The 20,052-nt window shown below is 48.3% G+C and overlaps 1 protein-coding gene across 4 annotated transcripts in view; it reads right to left on the bottom strand.

Annotated features, from left to right (window-relative positions):
* Positions 1 to 20,052, bottom strand: part of SPRING1 (SREBF pathway regulator in golgi 1) — a 157,519-nt gene that overhangs the window by 50,204 nt on the left and 87,263 nt on the right. Inside the window, exon 5 of one of the 4 annotated variants that reach the window (XR_008551882.1) lies at positions 13,149 to 13,318. The exons of 2 other annotated variants lie outside the window; for them this stretch is intronic. Coding sequence is in view for 1 of the 2 variants with exons in the window: in XM_054695314.1 (XP_054551289.1) it covers positions 13,259 to 13,318 (60 nt within the window). In the remaining variant the exon portion in view is untranslated. Of the gene's footprint in view, positions 1 to 13,066; positions 13,319 to 20,052 lie in introns of those variants that run through there. One more of the 4 variants, XM_054695314.1, reaches the window with a different exon arrangement.

The raw sequence follows: 20,052 nt of genomic DNA, 5'->3' as shown, positions 1-20,052 counted from the left end.
TATAAGTCATTATGATTTGAATTGGGTCCCTCCAAAAAGAGGTGTTGAAATCTTAATGCCCAGTCTCTCAGAATGTCCCCTTATTTGAAAATACGTTGATTGTAATTCGTTAAGATTAGGGTGGGGCTCCTCACCCAACCTGACTGGTGTCCTTTACAAGGTGAAGACAGATGTACAATGAGAAGCTCCTAGAATGATGAAAGGACAGCATGGAGTGACGCAGCTACAAACCAAGGAACACCAAGCATTGCCAACAACTTCCAGAAGCTGCTGGAGCCCAGAAAGAGTTCTTCCCTAGAGGCTTCAGAGACCATGACACTGCCGACACCCCAAGTCTGGACTTCCAGGCTCCAGAACTGTGAGGCAATACCCTTTTGTTATTTTAAGTTCCCCAGTTGATGGCACTTTGTCAAGGTAGCCCTAGGAAGCTAACAAAGGAGTCGAGGACAGTTGCTAATTCTGTGTACCATATCTGCTCTGAGACCCACCACGCACGTCCTTGCATTAAAGGCTCTAAGAAGTCCTCCAGTAAAGACCCATGTAAATGCGTCTAATCCAGCATTTCCATAACCTCGTGACAACTCCTAAGATTTAATGATCTCTAAGATCTGTTCCAACTGCGACTTTGTGGGATGCTCTTAACCTAATCAACTCCCAGGGAGAAGACATGGAAGGGGCCAGGCAGGGGATGTGGCTAGGCCTGGTCAAACGTTCATACTTTATATCTTTTAATTTTTTCGAGAATGCACATAGGCGGCTTAAAAATATTCCAACAGTAAAAATGCTGTATAGTGAAAATAAATCGCTCTTCCACACTTCTCCCTTAGGCCTTCACAAGACACAGCTCCCCATTCTCTTATTTATTCTCCCATAGATAATTCTCTGCATATATAGGCACATACACAGATAGCTCTGCTTAGCACAAAGGATCGTCTGCTATATTTATATTTGTTTTCCACGGTGTTTTTTTTTTTTTTTTTTTTTTTAACTTAGCACGTCTTAAGATTCTGTATCAGTAAATACAGATGAGGGTTCCTCAATCCTGGTGCTGCTGACATTTGGGGCTACATAATTCCTATTTGACCATGGCGGTGGCTGCTGTTCTGTGTGTTCTGTGTATTGTAGGATGTCCTGCAGCTTCTCTGCCCACTTGGTGCCACCTTCAGTGCTAACCCTGCCCCTTCTGTTGTAACTGCCAAAAAGTCCCCAGACGTTGCCAAATGCCTTCTGGGAGGTTAGTTGCCCCGAGTAAGAACTACTGATCTAGATCTAATCGTTCTCCCAAAGAGCGCTCCAGGCTTCCACTGCAGGGGGGCACCGTAACTCATCATTTACTCACCCCTTCCTTTGAGGGTGGCCGATGAAGTTGTTTCCAGTCTTCGGTTAGTTCATAAACAAGGTCATCATGACTGTTCTCGTGCATGTGTGTTTGGAACAAAAACATGGGTTTATCTGTAGGATACATGGGTAGGACACTGTCCTGGTCAACATGCAGTAAGCAAACGTGCACACGAAAGGCAGACTGCAAACCGGGAGGCTCCAGTTTCTATCTTTTCCACAAAGTGGTGGAAATTTTGCCGAGGGTTGGAGGAAACAAGATCAAGGATAGAGAGAAAGTGCCTTAAGAGATGGAGTTCTCATTTAAGCCCTTTGATCCAGCGGTGCCTGAAGTCAGCTACTCAGGATTTGCCCATCTGGAAAGCAAAGTTTTCTCTTCAAGGCTTAAATCTGTTTGAGATGGGTTTTGTAACCTACAACTGAAAAAGTCCTGGGTGTGGAGAAAGCGGAACTTTTCCGAGGGGCCTGTCCTGACTTTGCCCCTTCTCTGGGTTCCCAGAGACCCTGCGTGTCCATGCTCAGCCAACTGCTTCTCCTGGACCCCTGAGTGTCCTCACCACTGTCGCTGCGGGACTGGGCCAGGACTGGGCGCTGGTTGAATGAACCATGGCGAGTTCCTTACAACTCACGACCTCCATGCTCTACTTAGTGGGGGTGCAACCAATCTGTGCAAGCAGCAGCAGGAGGATCCTCTTAACTGGATTCAGGAAGCTCTGCCAAAAGAGGAAAACAATACCCCCTCCAGGACAAGGGGCCCTGGGCGGGAGGGGTGCCTGGGGAGCCCTGGGGGAGGGGAGTCTGGGGGGAGGGCCTATCTTCCAGTAATCCCTGCCATTCTGAGCCGCCTGCCAGACTCCCTGCACAAATGGTCCCATGGCTCCTGAGGTCTCTGACGGTGTTTAAATTTTCCACTCACTTCCAGAACAGGTTTGGCTTCACTGGGGAACCATCTTGCCTCAGTGAATCACGCCCCACCTGCCACAAACAAAGCACACCATTTATATCGTTAATATTTATACAGTGCCAGGAGCATCTTGGACAAGAGCCTCCGCATGAGCACAAGGTTTTACAGGCCAGCAAGAGGGACAAGAATATCCTTGAGTAGCTTTCGGTCTGTAAAGTAGTCCGAATCTACACTCTTTCACGAAAGGGGATCCCCCAGGAGGCGGGGAAGCTGGGGAGGGAAGAAAGGCATCAAGCCGGGGTGCACAACTAAGTGTTGGGCACCACAGCAGTCACTCCCTAAATGAGCACCTACTATGTGCCAGGCACTGTTCTAGGCACCGGATGATCTGGTAGGGGGAAGTGGCAAAGAAAGAAATGGGTTGCTTCCAATGCAACTGTTATAAAGGAAAGAGAACAATGAAAATGGGGGAGAGAGGGCCTCCCCGGTGGCGCAGCGGTTGAGTGCTGGGTTGCGAAGCTGCCCGCAGCCTCTGCAGCGCTGGTTCGATCCCCGGCTGCTCCCCGGCCACCAGAGGAGGGTCCCACATGGCGCGCAGACCTCTCCTGCCGCCCGCTGCTCCCCTCAGCAGTGTACTTCGGTCCTTCTGCCTGCTCTGCTCCCCGCTCTGGCTCTGGTGAATTCTCTCACCCTCCCGCACTTCTGACTGTACCCAGTGCATGTATAAACGAAACAAACGAACAAACAAATAAATAAATAAAACATGCCTCTATAAAAGAAAAAAAAAATTAAAAAAAAAAAAAGAAAATGGGGGAGAGAGGGGTTTGGGAAAGGTTGAAAATCACATCTGTCACCTAGTCAGTCCCTTGAAGTGCTGGCATCACTGTTCCCATGTTACAGAAGAAGAGGCAACTGGTGAGATTGGGCAGTGACCTGCTACTCTGACAGAGCAACTGAGGGCTGCATTAAGGGTGCCCAGGTGGTTTGAATGGGTGCAATAAGACCCTCCGTGACAGAATGACTGTCAGGAGGGAGATGTTTACACTCACAGGTCCCAGGAGCAGGCAGGGCCTCGGGGGAAGCACCAGGGACCGTTAAGGAGCAGGAGCACCGGGAAAACAGGGCAGGGACCTTTGCAGTGGTCTCCATGGCAGGACTAGGTGAGACAGGGTAATCAGGGCAGGATGTAAATAACCAGCAGGCTCTGTGACACCGGGGTTGCTCCTGGCTGTGTTGAATCCGGTCCTGCAGTGGTGATCACAGCAAGAGCCCAATAGAGGAGGTGGTGGAGGTGGGGACTCCAGGTGGGTCTGTGTGCATTTGAGAGGTCTGCTTCTGGTAAGTTATTCACTTTCTCTAGCAATTGGCTAACCCAGGGCGTGCAGCAAGGTCTCAAGGTGTCAAAGCATCAGCATACAGAAAAGACACGGTTAATACGCATGCTCGGTAAATCACCGACCCCTCCAGTGCCCACAGTCACTGCAGAGACCAAACCCTGGCCAAGACGGACCCTCCACCTGTGGGGAGAATGCAACAGGTTGGCCCCACTAGAGAGGGAAAGAGCACTGTCGCTCTAGTGTGACTTAAGACACTCTCTTGGCACAGGCTCATTAATCCTCATAAGCCTGTAAACAGGGGCTAAAATGAGGCACTTCAGTTGTGAAGCTGATGAGAAGGAAAAGGAGTTTATGCTGGAATACCCACGAATTGTTTATTTTCTTATAAATTCTTCCCCATTTCAATTCAGCTCTTGTTGTCAAGGGCAGAGAGTGGAGGGTAGTATCCTTGATTAAAACAACAAAAATACTGTTTTCCAAAATGTAACTGGCTGGTGCCCATGTTGTTTTAATTTGCCGGGACCAGATTGTCCAGCCCTTGTGGATTTGATCCCAGACAGGCTCCTTTGACTTCTTCAGAGAAAAACTCTGTTTTTCAGCCACACACTGTACCCCTAGCTCTGGCCAAATGTGTCGCAATCTCTGCTAAAGGTCCCAGTAGTTGTTGTCCAGGAATCCTGAGCCCACCTCTGGGAGTGATTTCTAGATGCTACTTGTTTTCCCTTCATGTGCCACTGAACCCAGAAAGAGACCACAGAGCTACTCTAGGCTTAACCTCAAGTGACACAAGACGAGGTACAAGTATATGGTGGGTCCTTCATAATTGTTTGCTGCATGAATAAGTGAAAAATTGGAGGGGTAAGCAGATGGATGAGTGGGTGGGAGGATGGGTGGATGGATGGATGGACAGACGGATGGATGGAAGGAAGCAAGGATGGGTGGGTGGATGGATGGACAGACGGATGGATGGATAATGAGACTTTTGCATTTCAGGATAAACATCAGGACCATCATAGGAATGAATGTTCTGGAGTCAGATAGACAGATCTGTGCCTCTAAATTAAAGCAGTATATCCTCAGGAGAGAGAATATGTACCAAATACGATGCCTGACCCAGAGGTATAGAGACCATTATCATGGACAGGGGAATATCTGTTGTGATCTAAAGAACAATGACACAATAAGCTTTCTGCTGAATATATCTACAGGCCAAACCTACTTCCTGCCCAACTGACAGATACCAAATTTCTACCATCAGAAATTCAGACCTTCAAAAACCATAATAAAAAAGAAAAATTGATAATCACTAGTAACTTTAAAAGATGCAAATTTAAATAAGCAGATATCAAAGATATTTTTTTAATCTAAAATTTAGTTTGGCAAGAGTGTTCAGAAAGAGACACCCTAACATACTGTTTATGGAAATATGAATTAAAATTTCAAGAGAGCAATTTGGCAATCTGTACCAAGAATCTCGGTAACGCCAGATCCTTTGACCCAATAATCATACTTTTAAGGAAACCAATGTCCTAAAGAAATAATCAGGGATATGATCAAATGTTTAGGTACTAGGAAATTTATTATAGCATTACTTATATTAGGCAAATGTCTCTTCTATGTTTAACTAAGTTATAACCAAGACAGCATCCATCAACTCATCCACCTACCTATCCATCTATCCAGTCTTCCATCCATCCATTCAGAAAATAGTTATTGACTATCTACCATATGCTTGGCCCTGTCAGGAGTTCCCAATTCAATGATTACATAATTTATGACACAGCTATATAATGGATTTTTATCATTCAAAATGATTTTCACCAATATTAAATGACTCTGAAATATGCTCAAAATGTAATATTAAAGAAGCAGAACAATATGAAAATTTATATACAATGTGATCCTAATTTTTAAAATGTACACTCATATACACAGGCACACACACACAGAGAGACAAGGAGTACATTAAGAGTTAAACAATAGTGATGAAAGTTTCAGTGATTTCTATTTTTTTGAATTTTTCTCTCTAAATTTTTTACACTGAGCAAGTCAGAAACCAAAGCTATTAGAGTTTTATTCTAGATAGTTTGGAAGTTTTTACAATGGACATACGTATAAAATAAGGAAAAAATAAAGCTATTTTCATTGAGAAACAAAATCAATTAAGCCTTTGTGTTTGTTTCACTTTTTTTTTTTTAAATTCAACAAACATTTACCACAAACCTACTGTGTTCTAGGCCCTGTGCCAGAGATGACAAATACACAGGCTCAAATCTCCAGACACTCATGTTAATAAATAGGTAATTAAGATGCAGCGTCCTAAGTTCTATAAGTACATGTGCAGTGTTGTGCAAACACAGGAGTTTTTGTCTGGGCTTATAGGTGGGAAGGGGCAGGAATGGGGTACCTAAAGGAGTGGCCCCAGAGAGGCTGCTAGAGGCAGAGAGGAACGGACATCAGGCAGAAGCAGGCAAGATGCCATCATGAAACACTGGGAGCGCCAGGATCCCCAGCATCCTGAATGTACATGTCTTGTTGGAGCGAGGTTTGTGGGTCCCCAGCCAGGTGACATTGAGTGCGCCATGAATCAACCTGATCCTCAGTTTCCTCATGGGTAGAGGGCGGTGGGTTGGGGGAGATGAGGAATGTCCAACTCAAATGTCTCCAGGGACCAGATGTAGCCCTCACTCAGGAACATCCTGACCTGAGAATCAGATGGAGCCCCCAGACCTGCTTTGTCCGACTGAATTTTTTTGTAAGTTGGGCCATTTCTCATAAAACTCCAGATTCCTGACTTCATAAAAATCTGGCACAGCTGGTCCAATTCTCTAGACTAGGAGTAGCTGGAGCTGAGAGCCCACCCGCCCGCCCCCCTCATCTCCCCTTCTCTTGTCTTACATCTGGCCCCTGGAGACATTTGAGTTGGACATTCCTCATCTCCCCCAACCCACCACCTTCTTCCCATGAGGAAACCGAGGGTCAGGTTGATTCATGGTGCCCTCAACGCCACCTGGCTAAGTCATGAGTGAAGGGGGACCTATAGACCTCACTCCAACAAGGAGCTCTTTTAAACCTATTTTTAAGAAGCTATTTTTAACTAGCGATATTTTCACGGTGGCCTTCCTATAGAGACACTGGCTTCCTCCTCAGAGGTGTGCATGAGAAAGGCCTGTTGGCTCTTGTGGGCATATGAGCACAAAAGAAAAGTGAACTCGCTGGCTTGCATTGTTGGTATGCCCAAGTGCTTGGCACAGGTCATCCATCAGCCTCACAACCTCCTGGCATAGCAGGTGTTACTGTTGGCCACTTATCAGAGGAGAAAACTGAAGCTCAAAGATGTTAACTAGCTTGTTCAAGGTCACACAGCTCATGAACAGCTGATTCAAAAGCTGCCCCTCTTCTCCCCCCATGCCCCCCACCCCCAAGCCAGGCCTGGCTGCTCAGAGCCCAGGATAGAGTCATTTGGGCAGAAAATACTGGGCCACGTTTTTAACCAAATGACCATTGTCATGCTTTGGGCTTTCATGTGGATTCAAGTTTTACTGGCTGCTAAAAAGAGCTTTTTCTGTCTTTTCCAACAAAAAGTTTCCCTCTCCACATTGACTAGACTAGCGCTCTTCTTTTTAAAAGAGTCACCTCTTTACTACCATAGGACCCAACGATCCACTTTGGGCATATAAATAAAGGAAATGAAAACAGGATCTCAAGATACCTTCACCCCATGCTCATCACAGCACTATTCACAATAGCCAAGAGAGGGAACAGCTTAAGTGTCTGTTCATGCATGAATGCCTAAAGAAAAGGGGGTGGGGCACGCGGCGGAATATTATTCAGCCATTAAAAAGGAAGGAAATTCTGTTTATGGCAAATTGGATGAACCTGGAGGACATTATGTTAAGTGAAATAAACCAGATGCAGAAAGACAAACACCACATGGTATCGTTTATATGTCGAATCTACAAAAGTCGGCCTCACAGCTGCAGAAACTAGAATGGTGGTTGGTCAGGGGTAAGGGGTGTGAGAAATGAGGAGGTGTGGTTAGAGGGTATTAACTTTTGGTTAAAAGCCCAGCAAGTTGGGGGCTGTGAGGGGCAGCTTGGTAAGGACGGTTCACCATAGTGTGCTGTGCATGGAAATCTGCTCAAAGTGCCGATTTTGTGTTCATCTCACAGAAGAAAAATCGTAGCTACAAAAAATAAGAATAAAAAAGAAAAGCCTCCACCTCTAGCTTTCCTTTTTTTTTTTCCCCCCTCTTTTTATGCGTCCAAACCAGCCTGACAGCACCGGGGGCACAGGGAGATCACGAAGACAACCTCCTCTTTGAAAATGGCCATGATCTCACGCCTCCGCCCACCCCTGTGGAAACTGGAGCACAGCTCAGGGAGACGCTGTCACAGGCTCCTGCGTCCGGGCACAAAAGCCGGGAAATTTCAGAGCCAACCTGGGCCCGGGAGGCCGAGCCGAGCCGGAGCGGAGCTGGGCTGAGCTGGGCTGGCTCCTGCAGGCCGCAGAGCAGGGAGGCCCGCCCGCCGGCCGGCCGGCCCAGCGGCAAACAGGAAATCCCAGAATTTATAGATGACCCCGTTACAAGGCAAATGTTTTGGAACAAATTGTTCTTCTTTTAAATCCTTGTTTTCCACTAGTTTTTCTTGCTGGATTCCCCCGCCTTTCCACCTTCCCACTGTCCTTGCTAAACAGGGGCCGCAGCGCCACCTGCTGCCCGCCGCGGGCAGAGGGACCCCACGGGACCGGTTGGGGGGGGGCTCCCCCACCTGCCCTGCCCCGCTAAGGGTGACAGCGGCTTTCTGGCTCCTGTCCCGAGAGTCTGTGCTTAGGATCACGTCCCCAGCTGCAAGAGATCTGCTCCTGGGGTGGGTGTGTGACCTGCAAACTCAGGACAAACTCATCACCCCTTCTCTGGGAGAGCCCTGGCTGGCTGGCGGCGAAAGCAAGCCCGGGGGAACCACACCCAAGACCCAGTCTCCACTCCCCTGAGGCCGACTGCACAGCCTAGGCCAGCTATGTCAACTGATGAGCCTCAGTTTCTCCCGGATCCAAGGGCAGTTGGCAAGTGCTATGCACAACTTGTGTGCATGCGCCCGCAGGAAGGTGGTTGATGGCCTCTTTGGAGGTCTACACATTGGGAAGGAACATCTTGGGGTATTTCAGTGGCAAAGGCTGGACCTCAGAAAAATGGCAAGCTTCTCTCCTTATAAAACCAAGCGTTCCGCAGTGTAGACCGCACCCCTCAGCCAAGCTTCCCCACCCCCACCCTGTGATTTGCTGGGCATCTCGGCAAACAGGGACAGCATAGTGACCGCACCACAAAGGGCTGCTGTGAGGGGCACCTTCGGAATTTAGCAGAGAGCTTGGCAGACTTTTGGGTGAAAATCCTCTATGACCTGAGCTGTAATTGTTATTATGCGGCGGGGAATTACATTCAAAAAATAGCCAAGGAGGAATGAATGAGAACATCTTAGAAGGTGGGTCAGCAGACTTGGAACACTGCCGCCCAGTCACCAATATCCCTGTGGCTGCTCCTCCTCCTCCAGAGACCTTCTCTGCCAGCCCCTCAGTGTTCCTACCTGTCAGGTGGGTACAATATCCTTCTGACCTACTGCTGGGAGACCCTAAGGAGGGGAACTGCTGAGTGATGTAGGGTAAACTGTTTTTGACAAGTTCAAAGAGTATGGGAAGGAATGAAGTCTTTATTTTCATTTAGGGTGGGCCCATGCTCCTGGTGGCTTTGCCCTCATCCTCCAGGGGTTCCTGGGGTTCTCTGAGGCGAAGGGGGTTCCACCTGACACAAAGTGGTAGCCATATCCCAGGCCCCAAATCACTAGGGGTGTCAGGGAAATTTTATAAAATGCATAGACTGGGCTAACTAAGTCTTCTGCTACTAAAGCAAGTAGAACACTCTCCAAGAAGCTGATCAGCCCCCACCCAATCCCAGGAAAGTTCCTGCTAATGCAGGGACAGAGGAGAATGCACTGTGGATCTCCAGTATGGAGGCCAGTTGGAGTGACTCTGGGTGAGAAGGTTAAGAGGCAGCGCTGGGTCTACATTGAACATCACGAGGAGGAGTTCCAACCTAGTGGGACGTGCCCTCCGGAGCCACAGAGGATTTATTAGCAAGGGAGGAACATGTCCAGAAAGAGAAATCCTGCAGCCGCTTGAGGGAGGAACTACAGCAAGGACCACACGGTTCCTCCCATGCCACATGACTTAGAGTTAGGTGACCAGTTGTCCTAGTTTACCCAGGACGAGGGAATTCCTGCAACACAGGATCTTCCATTTTAAAACTAGCAAAATCCCAGGATAAGTTGCTCACTATTCAGTGCAAACAGCGCCTCCCAGAGTTGTAAAATAGAGTGACTCTGACTCCTGCCTTGTAAGCTTTCCCTCCTTATCTGATCTCAAAAATAGACTTTCTTTTGTCTCAGTCTCCCTCAGCTGTGTTTTGCTGAGCAACAACTACTTTAGTGGATTGATACATAGGCATGAATTGCATGCTTATCCCTTTGAGGAAATATCTGTGCAGTTTAACAAAGGCATGCTGGAGATGGTGCTTTAATCCAGTGGAGTGGCTCTAATAAAAAAATTAAAATTAGCCTAGGATAGATGGAGAAGATTTGGGGTTGTGGGGGCCGGGGGGAGAGGTAAGTGGGGAGTCTCCACTCACCCACATCACATCTTGTCAGCAACTATGATATTTTGCATAGAACCGGCTCTGTCTTCCTGGCTCTTAGCTCACCAGCCCGCCCTGCCAAGCAAGCCTGCAGGAGCCTGGGCTGCTTAAATATTCTGTAAATAATGCTGACTACAGAACTTTATAGATAAACTCACAGAATCATCGCAGTAGAACCACAGACTGTCAGAGTAGAAACAGATGCTAGGCATCACAGAGTCCAGGGTCAGAAAAGACATGGCACTCACGCTGACACTTCCCCCCGCCATGCCCATGGCAGACATCACTAATCAATCACGACATTCTAGCTGAGTTTGTGTGTCGCCTTAGAATCCTTTGAGGCATTCCAGAAAGCAACTACCAATTATCTTGGATCTACTAATAATAGCTAGGGTTTATTGAGTACACTTATTGTATTCCTTTCCCCACATCCTTTTTCATTATTACCACTTTAATCACTGACTGTCTGCCAGGCCCTTCGTATCACAGTTTCTCAGCCTTCACACCATCGACATTTGCACCAGACAGGTTTCAATTGGGCGGGGGAGGGGAGGGCCGACCCCTACGCTGTAGGGTGTTTAGCAGCATCATGGACTAGAGGCCACTAGAGGCCAGTATAATCTCCACTCCCCCCCACCCCCCTAGTCATGACAACCAAAACATGTCTCCAGACATTGCCAAGTGCCCCCCCCCCGGGGGTCAGGGTGGGGGCAAATTCCATCCAGCTGAGATTCTGGTGGAGAACTATGTTTTCTCACGCTTTCATCACACTCCTCTAAGAGCAGATTTCCTGGATTTGCATTTTACAGATGAAGAAACTGAGGCCCCAGATGATTTAGTGACAAAAGCAGAAGGCAGGCTCCAAATCCCCCTTGAAGAGAGTGTTTCTGCTTGCAGCCGGGAAATTCCACTCGGCTCATTGTCTTTGGCTGCAAACTCCCAGGGGAAGGCAGGGACCTGTGAGGCTGAGGGAAACCAGATGCCTCACCGATGATGCTCCTGCTTCCGACCAGGGGGCTGGAGGTGCAGGGGGCTTGGCTTTCCCTGCCCTCCCCATCCCGGAAGGGCGCTGGGTGTGGAGGCAACCCCAGGAGCAGGCTGCTGGCACCGAAGGACAATGGTCGTGGCAGGAAGGCTGTGGAGGTGGTGGCAGCGAGGCTGCTCCTAATACCCCTTCTCTCTGACATTGACAAGGCTCTCCCCACTTCCTGGGAAGCACACGAAACCTGGCCTTGCCCCCAGAGATCTGGGACTGAAAACCTGACAGTTTGGACATACAGCCCGTGGCAATGTTTCCCTTCTCAGGGGCTTGTGTCTGTGCCAGGAATTCCTAACAAAGGGGGGAAAATTAATTAATTTTTAAAAACCCATAAAAAATGCTCATGAAACTGGCGAGAAACTGTCCATTTTTTTTTCTCCCTGGTAGCGATCAAAATGTCGGGAGTTTCTACACACATATTTTACGGCTGGTCCATAAATCTTCTTGTGCTTCTGCCTTATAAGTAGGGTCCCCTGGGAAGTCATTGAGCTTCCTTACTACATGTATTCAAGAGAAAATTGGATGTAACCCTTAGAGAGGCAGCAGTGGCCGGGGAGGGGGAGGCTGGGAGAGGGGAGGGTGGCTGAGGAGGCAAGCGAGGCTGAAAGTTCAGTGCCAAAGACAGGGAGACCCCTTGTCTTGGAAATTCCGGAAATTTCCAAACTGTCTTTCACTTCTAGTGCATAATCTCTTTGTGCAATCTTATTATTCTTTCTATTTCCAACTACAAAAGTAATACATTTTTGCAGCCAAGATTGAAAGAAACAAAACAGAACACCCCACCCCACGCCCCCCCCCCCAAAATCCACCTAGAATCCCAACCAAGGTTTTTTTGTTTTGTGTTGTGTTGTTTTGAAGCTATCTCTAGGCGGTTTGATGGCAGTGGAGGCCCAGCTTGTTAACACTGCAGGCTCCCCAAGCCTGAGAGTGGGAGTTTGTAGGTCAGGGGTGGGTCCCCTGGATCTGCGTTTTTCATAAAGCCCTTGGGTGACTCTGGTGGGCGGTGACTGGACCACACTTAGAGAAATAACGAGTTTCAGGTTTTTCAGACCCTCCACACATCGGAGATGTGAAAATCCAGATTTAAAACCAAAATCAGGGGGTAACGATTTGTTTTCTGCAAGGGCTCAGCTTAAATAGGCATTTCCCTTAGTGCCGTTAACATATGATTCCGTTCACACTCGGTGATTCATGGACGCGGCCAGGACTTCATCTGCAGCACTCCGGGCCAATACGGCGCACAGCCACCTTTTCACAGAGCAGCGCTGACACCCATCTGCTCAAATAAATTAACGTTTCCATCTCAAATAACTCATTTGGCTGGATCATCAAGGGTACATGCCAACTCCAAGAGAGAGGGGGAGGAGGCGATACCGGGGACGGGGGCGCGGTGGGTGAAGGCCTGTGCGAGGCACGCGTTGCAAGGAACACCGCTGCCTTCTCGTAGCCAGAAAGGAGGTGGGTGTTGAAGGCAGCTATCTTGTGATTCACATCCACCCCGTTCCTGCCTCCTTTCATAATTCCTACTGACGCCCTGGGGTAGGCCACAGCCAGAGATGTCTTAGCCGATAGGTGCAGCGGCTGGGACGAGATTCCCTGCGCCTGCACTGCGTGGAGGTTGCATGTGCCTGTGCAAGGGGTGGAGGAGCTGGGAGGGCCGGGGCTGGAGGTGGGGCTTGGTCTGGACCGTGAGATGGAGCTCAGCAGAAGGCACGGGGAGCATACGGCGACAACGACAGCGAGCTGTTTCTTTTTTAAAACTTAGTGTTTTGAAATACTTGGAGACACAGAAAAGGTGCAGAGATTACCCTTCACCCAACTGTGCTCGTGTAAGCATCTTACCTAACTATTGCCCAGTGATCCAAACCAAAGTTGGCACATGATGGGTCAGCGAATTACAGGTCCTACTCTGATGTCACCAGTCTTTCCTTTTTCTGGAGAACAGGTACTTTTCACGTCAGAGACTTGGGTATGAGCCGCAACTCTGTCCAAGCCACAGCATCTCTCTGAGCCTGTAAAATGGGACATAAGGCAGCTACTTTGCAGGGTCCTGGGACAAAAATGTGTGTCCAGCACTTGGTGTACAGAGGGGTGCCCCTGTGGGTTTTTCCCCACCCCCACCCCCTTTCAAAGGCGCATCCTCCATCCCCCAGGACAAACGGGCATTTGTGTGAATTCCTGTGGGACCAGCTTGACTTAATCTCAGCTGCTGAATCAAGTGGCTCTATTTTGGTTAAAAAAAAAAAAAAAAAACAGGAGGCAAGGAGATTAATTAGGAAGCTATTGCAACAATCCATGTAAGCTAAATCTGCACGGTGGCAGCAGAGAGGTAAGGAGAGGAAAAGTTTAATAAACATTTCAAATGCAGAATAAAAAGGAGCCGATGACAGATTGGATGTGGAAAGTGGAGCTGGGAGGAGCCAGTGATGAGCAGATTATACTTCTGAATGAAGCATAATCCCTTTCATTGAGATGAGCAAGAGGGGCCAGCTCCGGGAGGAGGGAGACAAGCACTTGCTGAGTGCCTGGGCCTGCACGCCAGGCGCTGTGCTGCATGCGTCCTGAGCGCCACGTCACTGACTTCACCCAAGAGAGGCAGTCCCTTGTCTAAGTGCTTTCCTGGAAGTTCAAGGTGCCTGCAGGCAGGACCGGCTATGGAACTAGCAGGGCTCACCCAAGAATAAACATGACAGCCCCTGTCCAAAACTGATGAGGAATTTCTAGATGGTGACAGCAGGACATTGAGCCAAGCTCCGGTGCCTGTGGAACAGCCAGTCCTGCTGCAGGAATCCACATAAAGCAGCAAGAAAAAAAGACTTAAAAAGAGAAGAGAACTGAGAAAGGCCTCCACGAAGGTCTCGTTCATTGCCACCAGCTGCAGAAGAACCCACAGGAGTGGACCGCAAGGGGGAGAAGGAAGAAGACAATCAGAGGCACCCAGAGGGGAAAGTCACACATAGGGAGCGTGCTGGGAGCAGGGTTCTGGGAGCAGGGAGGTGAAGGCCCCTCTCTTTAGCAATTCAGACGTTTCTGTTGACCTTGGAGCCCAATTTCTCAGGCGTGGAGGGGGCACCTAAGTCAGCGGGCAATATCCAGAGGACTTAATGGAAGAGAGGGAGAGGCAGGAGCAGCCAGGGCCTTCTTATCTCAAGAAGTTCTTCCTTGCCAAGATCAGAGGGCAAGTCCGCGTCATTACGAAAGTGATTTTTTAAAAATCAAACTGCTTAAACAGCGCTGCTCACGAGGGCCCCAGGGGCACTCAGAAATGGCTTCCTCCTCTTGCCTTTTTCTCCTCCCACTTAGCCTCACAAATGGTTGGCTGACTCCATCCTTAGAAATTGTGGCCAGGGACTGGAGCGGAAAGCCCTTTGAGGATTCTGGTGCACAACCACTAAAATAGTTTTCTGAACACTCACGGGCTGCGTGAGCTATGGCGCGGTGGGGGCTCGGGGCAGAAATGGGCTACTTTCCTTTGTTTGGACAATTGCAAGTGTGGGGGGCAAGTCATCACGGACCGTTGACTGAGAAGCATTGGCCGGGCTGATGGTCTCATTCCCGGTGAAGATGGAAGAAAAGCAGCGGCTCCCCCAAAGAAACACACCTTCATTTCACAGCCCTCGGTGTTCTCCGTCTCCTCCTGGACACTTTGATGCTTTTTCTTTCTAGGCCATAGAGTTAGAGAGCCCCCTATTATTATTATAAGACCCGCAAACTACTGGCCTTCTCCCCAAGGATGTAGATCACCACCTATGTGGCTTCAAACACCTAGATTTTCCATGGCTGGTTAATTCCTAAATTCGTAATCTGTATTCTCAGAAATTGTTCTATTTCCTTTAAAAAAGTCTTTCTAGATTAGATATAATTGACCTGTAGGGCCTCCCTGGTGGCTCAGGAGGTTGAGCGCTGTAATGTGAAGCTGCCCGCAGCCTCTGCAGAGCGGGTTCCATCCCGGCCGGCCAACGAGAATCCCACATGGTGCAGCAGAGCTCTCCTGTCTCGCCTGCTGTTCCCCTCAGCTGTGTATTTCGTCAGTCTGCCTGTTCTGTTTCCTGCTCTGTCTCTGGTGAATCCTCTCACCCTCCCGCGCCTCTGGCCTGTATCCTGGTTCTTGTATAAAAATAAATAAATCCTTAAAAAAAAAAAAAGATATCATTGACCTGTAACATTACATTAGCAATGCTTCCGTGTATGTATAGATTGCAAAATGATCACCCCCATAACTCTGGCTAACATCCACCCCCATGCACAGTTATAATTGTTCTCTTTGTGATGAGAACTTTTAAGATCTACTCTCCTTGTAACTTTCAAATGTACATAGACTAGAATGAGCAGCCGTGACATGCTGTAGGTGATACCCCTCGAACTTAGTTATTTTATCACTGAAGTTTGTACTTTCTGAGCACCTTCGTCCATTTGGCCCACTCCCCTCAGCCCAGGAATATGGCTTTCTAAAGTCACGGGAGCAGTTCATACCACAGCAAAAGCTTAATTTAAAAAAATTAAGAAATAAAAAAGGCTTCATTTTTTGAGCAATTTTAGGTTCACATCAAATCTGAGTGGCAAATATAGAGAGACCCCACATATCTCCTTGTCACCCTCCTCACACACACACAGCCCCCCCTACTAACAGCATCCCCCCTCCGGGAAGTGGACACTTGCTATAACTGATGAACTTACACGGACACATCGTTATCACCAAAGTCCACAGTTCACATCAGGATTCACTCTTGGTGGTGTATGTTCATGGGTTTGGACAAATGGAAGATGACATATATACAGACTGTAGTATCATGCACGGTGGTTAATTCATCCCTTCCCAACCCGGTCATTGGCAACCACTGATCTTGCTGCTGTCTCCATAGTTTTGCCTTTTCCAGAACATCATATAATTAGAATAATACAGCATAAGGCCTTTTCAGAGAAAAGCTTAACTTTTTTTTTTAAATATTTATTTATTTATGCAGACAAGAACTGGGGTGTAGACCAGAGCTACAGAGGGTGAGAGGATTCACCAGAGACAGAGTGGGGAGCAGAACAGGCAGACTGACTGAAATACACTGCTGAGGGGAGCAGTTGGCGAGACAGCAGAGGTCTGCTGTGCCATGTGGGTTGCTCTCTGGCTGGCCTGGGATCGAACTCATGCTGCAGAGGCTGCAGATTGCTTCATAGTGAGGGTTAGGGTTAGGAGGCCCCAGAAAAGCTTAACTTTTACTCAGCTTTCTAGTTAAGAAAAAAAAAAATGCATATAGATGCCTGTAGAAGAACCCAACTGCACAGAAGTATATACAATTTCCAGGATGAATTCATCAGGATGACACTGCTCTGCTGCAGTAACAAAGAAGCCCTGAAATCTTGGACATACATAACTAGTTCATTTCTCACCCTACACGTCTGGGGCAGACCACCCCTTCCACATCTCCCTCCTTTCTCAGCACATGATTCCCTGGGGCCAGGCAAGAAAGAGAATAGAAAACTCCCACCTGCTTTTTATACCTCTGCTCAGAAGGAAATATTACCAAGCTTGTTCCAATGATTATGCGAGAAACTCAGCCCCAGTATGACTACATGGAGATGGGGAAAGGGAGGTGAGCAAGGCAACACTGGAGAGCGGGCCATCTTTGGAGCGTTAACTCCATACCCCATCCCATTCTGCAGGGATATTACTCCTGTTAACAGAAGGGTGGGTATCCTTCTAGACTGTTTCACTATTCATGTGTATCACTCATTACCTACTCGGTGTTCATGTGAAACAAGTAAAACTTCTTTTACAAAAAATGGGATCGTGCTTTGTACATGCTCTCGCAATGTACTTTCTCATGTACCAGTAGATCCTGGACATCTATTCCATTGGGGATGAGCTAAAACAAGATTTAACCGCAAAGCGGTAACTTCAAAATGTGTTCTCTCCAGTACTCCCTGCTCTGGCTGTGAGCTCCAGGGCCATAGAGCCAGCATCTCCTCACAGGTGCCAGTAACCGGAGCTTCCCTGTTTACCAGGCATGGTGCTAAGTGGTGTAGCCCACCTCCGACAACCCCATGAGGCTGATACCATTATCTTCTCTCTCCATATCCAGATGATCTCCCTGTAGCTCTGAGAAGGGAAGAAATGTACTGGCCAAGGTGACACAGCTGGTAAGTGGCAGGAGCTGGCCGTGGTCTACTGTACTCCAAAGCCTGGCCTCTGTCCTCCTCCTCACCCATGGCGCCTTCGCAAAGCCTCAGTGCCTCCCCCAGGCTGGGTGCATCATAGACACTATATAGTATTTATTGACTAAAGGGCTAAGAGGTGCCTTCAGACTCAGTGGAACTCCTGAAACTATCTAGCGAGGGCTGTAGGCATCTGTAACACTTACTGCCCAATCCAGCCATCAGACTCTCAAATCTAACATGTACTGATGATGACGCAAGTCCCTTGGGACCTAAATGGTGTTTCCTGAGCACATGAGTTCCCCCAACACACACAAACCGGAGTTTTAGATGCAGGTAGGAATCTAATACTAGCTCAGTCTTCCCAGGCTTCCTGTCCAGATGAGCCTGCAGCCTCCCACTGTTCCACTAGTCCCCTGGCTCCTCCCAGACAGCAACCAGGGGATCCTGAGGGAAGGTCAGTGAAGTGCCCCGGTCCTGCTGGCACCCCTGAGCCTGGCCTGTGAGTGGGCCCACCTGCGCTGGTGTGTGTGCCCAGTACACCTCCCCCGCCGTCTTTGACTCCCCCTGAGTCCCTCCTTCCTTGCCCTGACCTTGACAACACACCTGTCTTCTCTTGGCCAGAGCTCATCAGCCTGGACACTGGTGATGTTTGGGGCCGAGCAGGTTTTTGTGGTGGGGGCTGTCCTGTGCAGAGTGTGGAGCAGTGTCCCTGGCCCTTCCCCACCGGAGGACAGGGCACCCCTTTCCCGCCAACTGTGACAAGCAAAATTGTCTCCAGATGCTGCCAGATGCCCCACAGGGGCAAAACACCCCGCTGAGGATGGCTGCTCCAAGTGATTAGCATGTGCGCAGGGAGCTTTCAGAAAAGACCCAAAGGATGACTCGAGTCTAAGAGGCTAGTTTAACCTCTAAAGATGCATTTCTCTGCACCCTTCTGGAAATGACCCAGCCCATCAACCACAGCAGCTTGACTGGACACCTATGACTAGCCTTCTCTTAAATAGAATTCAACCTTTAAAGCAAAGGTCCACTGTGAAACAGACTTTCTGGGATGTTCGGGGCGGAAACTCCTGCCTTCTCTTTGCTTCCCAACCTACTACGGAAAAGGAAATGAATACGGGAAGCGATGGTCATTTTCTGCTGCAGCCTTTGAGAATTCCTGTCTGGGCTTCTTACCCAGAAAGCATGTCAACAGGGGCAGCTGGACTAAACCGTGGGAATCTATGGGCCGGCTTCAAACTCTTTCTGGGCCTTCTCCAGAATAAGTGAAGCTGATGTGATGCCTCAGGGTGTCTAACTGACCCAGCATTGTGGTTAAGAACATAAGAGCATGAGCTTAGAGAAAGCCCTATTGTCAATGGTGATAGCTGAATAAAATGCATTCCTCTAGGACACCCTTCCCCTGGAGCTTATGGCTTCAAGCAGGACAGTCCAAACTTGCACTTGGCTGTGGACCTTATAATTCTTCTGTAGCTTTGTCCTCAGACAGTGAGCGCCATCAACCCACCAAGAAGCTCTCACATGTGCTTCCAATAAGAGCAGGCAGCTCTAAGTATATTCAGCCCCCAACTGAGAACTGTGATAACTATTTTGCTTCTTGAGATGACTTCTAGATTCACTCATTCAAACATTCTTCAAATGCTGATTGGGTCCTTAACCCCCTCCCAGTAATATAGGATCTTGTGGTGAAGAGTGCCTGGGCTCTGAAAATAATTCTACAAGGCCAGTTCTGCCACTTACAAGTTGTGTGAACTTCGGAAAGATACTTAAATTTTCTGCGCCTAAATTCATTCATACGTAAAGAGGGATAAAAATACTTACCCCAGGGCAGTGAAGATTAAGTAAAATCATGCATGAAAAGTGTTTAGCAGAGCAGCATCAAATGGGAAGCAAATGTTGATATTATCATTATTCATTCAGAAAAATGTAAGTAGTTCTGTAACCCTTGGAACAGGTGCAAAGGGACAATTGTGGTCAATAAGGTGGGTTGGCAGGTAAGTAGAAGAGCATAATTTCTGACTCAAAGGGTATCTTGAAGCCTGAAACTTTACAGCAGAAGGGGGTGATCGTGATTATCTAGTTCAACACACTCCCTTTACAAGTAAGCAAGTAAAGTTGAGAAGTAGGCGGATGTGGGGTGAAGTGACCCGTCCAAGGTCACAGCGACAGTTCAGGCCAGGCCAGGGCCAGAGCTCAGCCTTCCTGACATCTTTCCCCTGACCTCATCTATCCCGATGGGTGGATGGAAGGAAAGCACCTCCTCCCTCAATATAAACCTAGTCCATGGTCCCACATAGATGTTCCAAAAACACATCACTGGTGGAAAATTTGAGCTGATGTATAGTATTTTTATGAAACGTTTCCATAGAGATGCACAAATAATTGGGAACAATAAGCCCTTTTACAGACAGAAAAGATCCATTCATTCAAACAGGATGTGCAGGGGTGAGAGGGGTGGTGTTAGTGTTCTGGAGCAGCGGATAGAAAGGCCAGCCTGAGATCTTGGGGATCCAGCTTTAAAAGCCAACATTCCGGAAGGGGGCCCTGGACTCAGCATCCTGCACATGCTGGACCCTCCATTCAGCTGGGCAGTGGG

Source organism: Talpa occidentalis, unplaced genomic scaffold (assembly GCF_014898055.3).
Source record: "Talpa occidentalis isolate TD23 unplaced genomic scaffold, MPIMG_talOcc4v2.1 talOcc4.14, whole genome shotgun sequence".
In the NCBI taxonomy this organism is placed as follows: domain Eukaryota; kingdom Metazoa; phylum Chordata; class Mammalia; order Eulipotyphla; family Talpidae; genus Talpa; species Talpa occidentalis.
The sequence above is the reverse complement of the archived record's forward strand: the minus strand, read 5'-3'. Positions and strand labels throughout refer to the sequence as shown.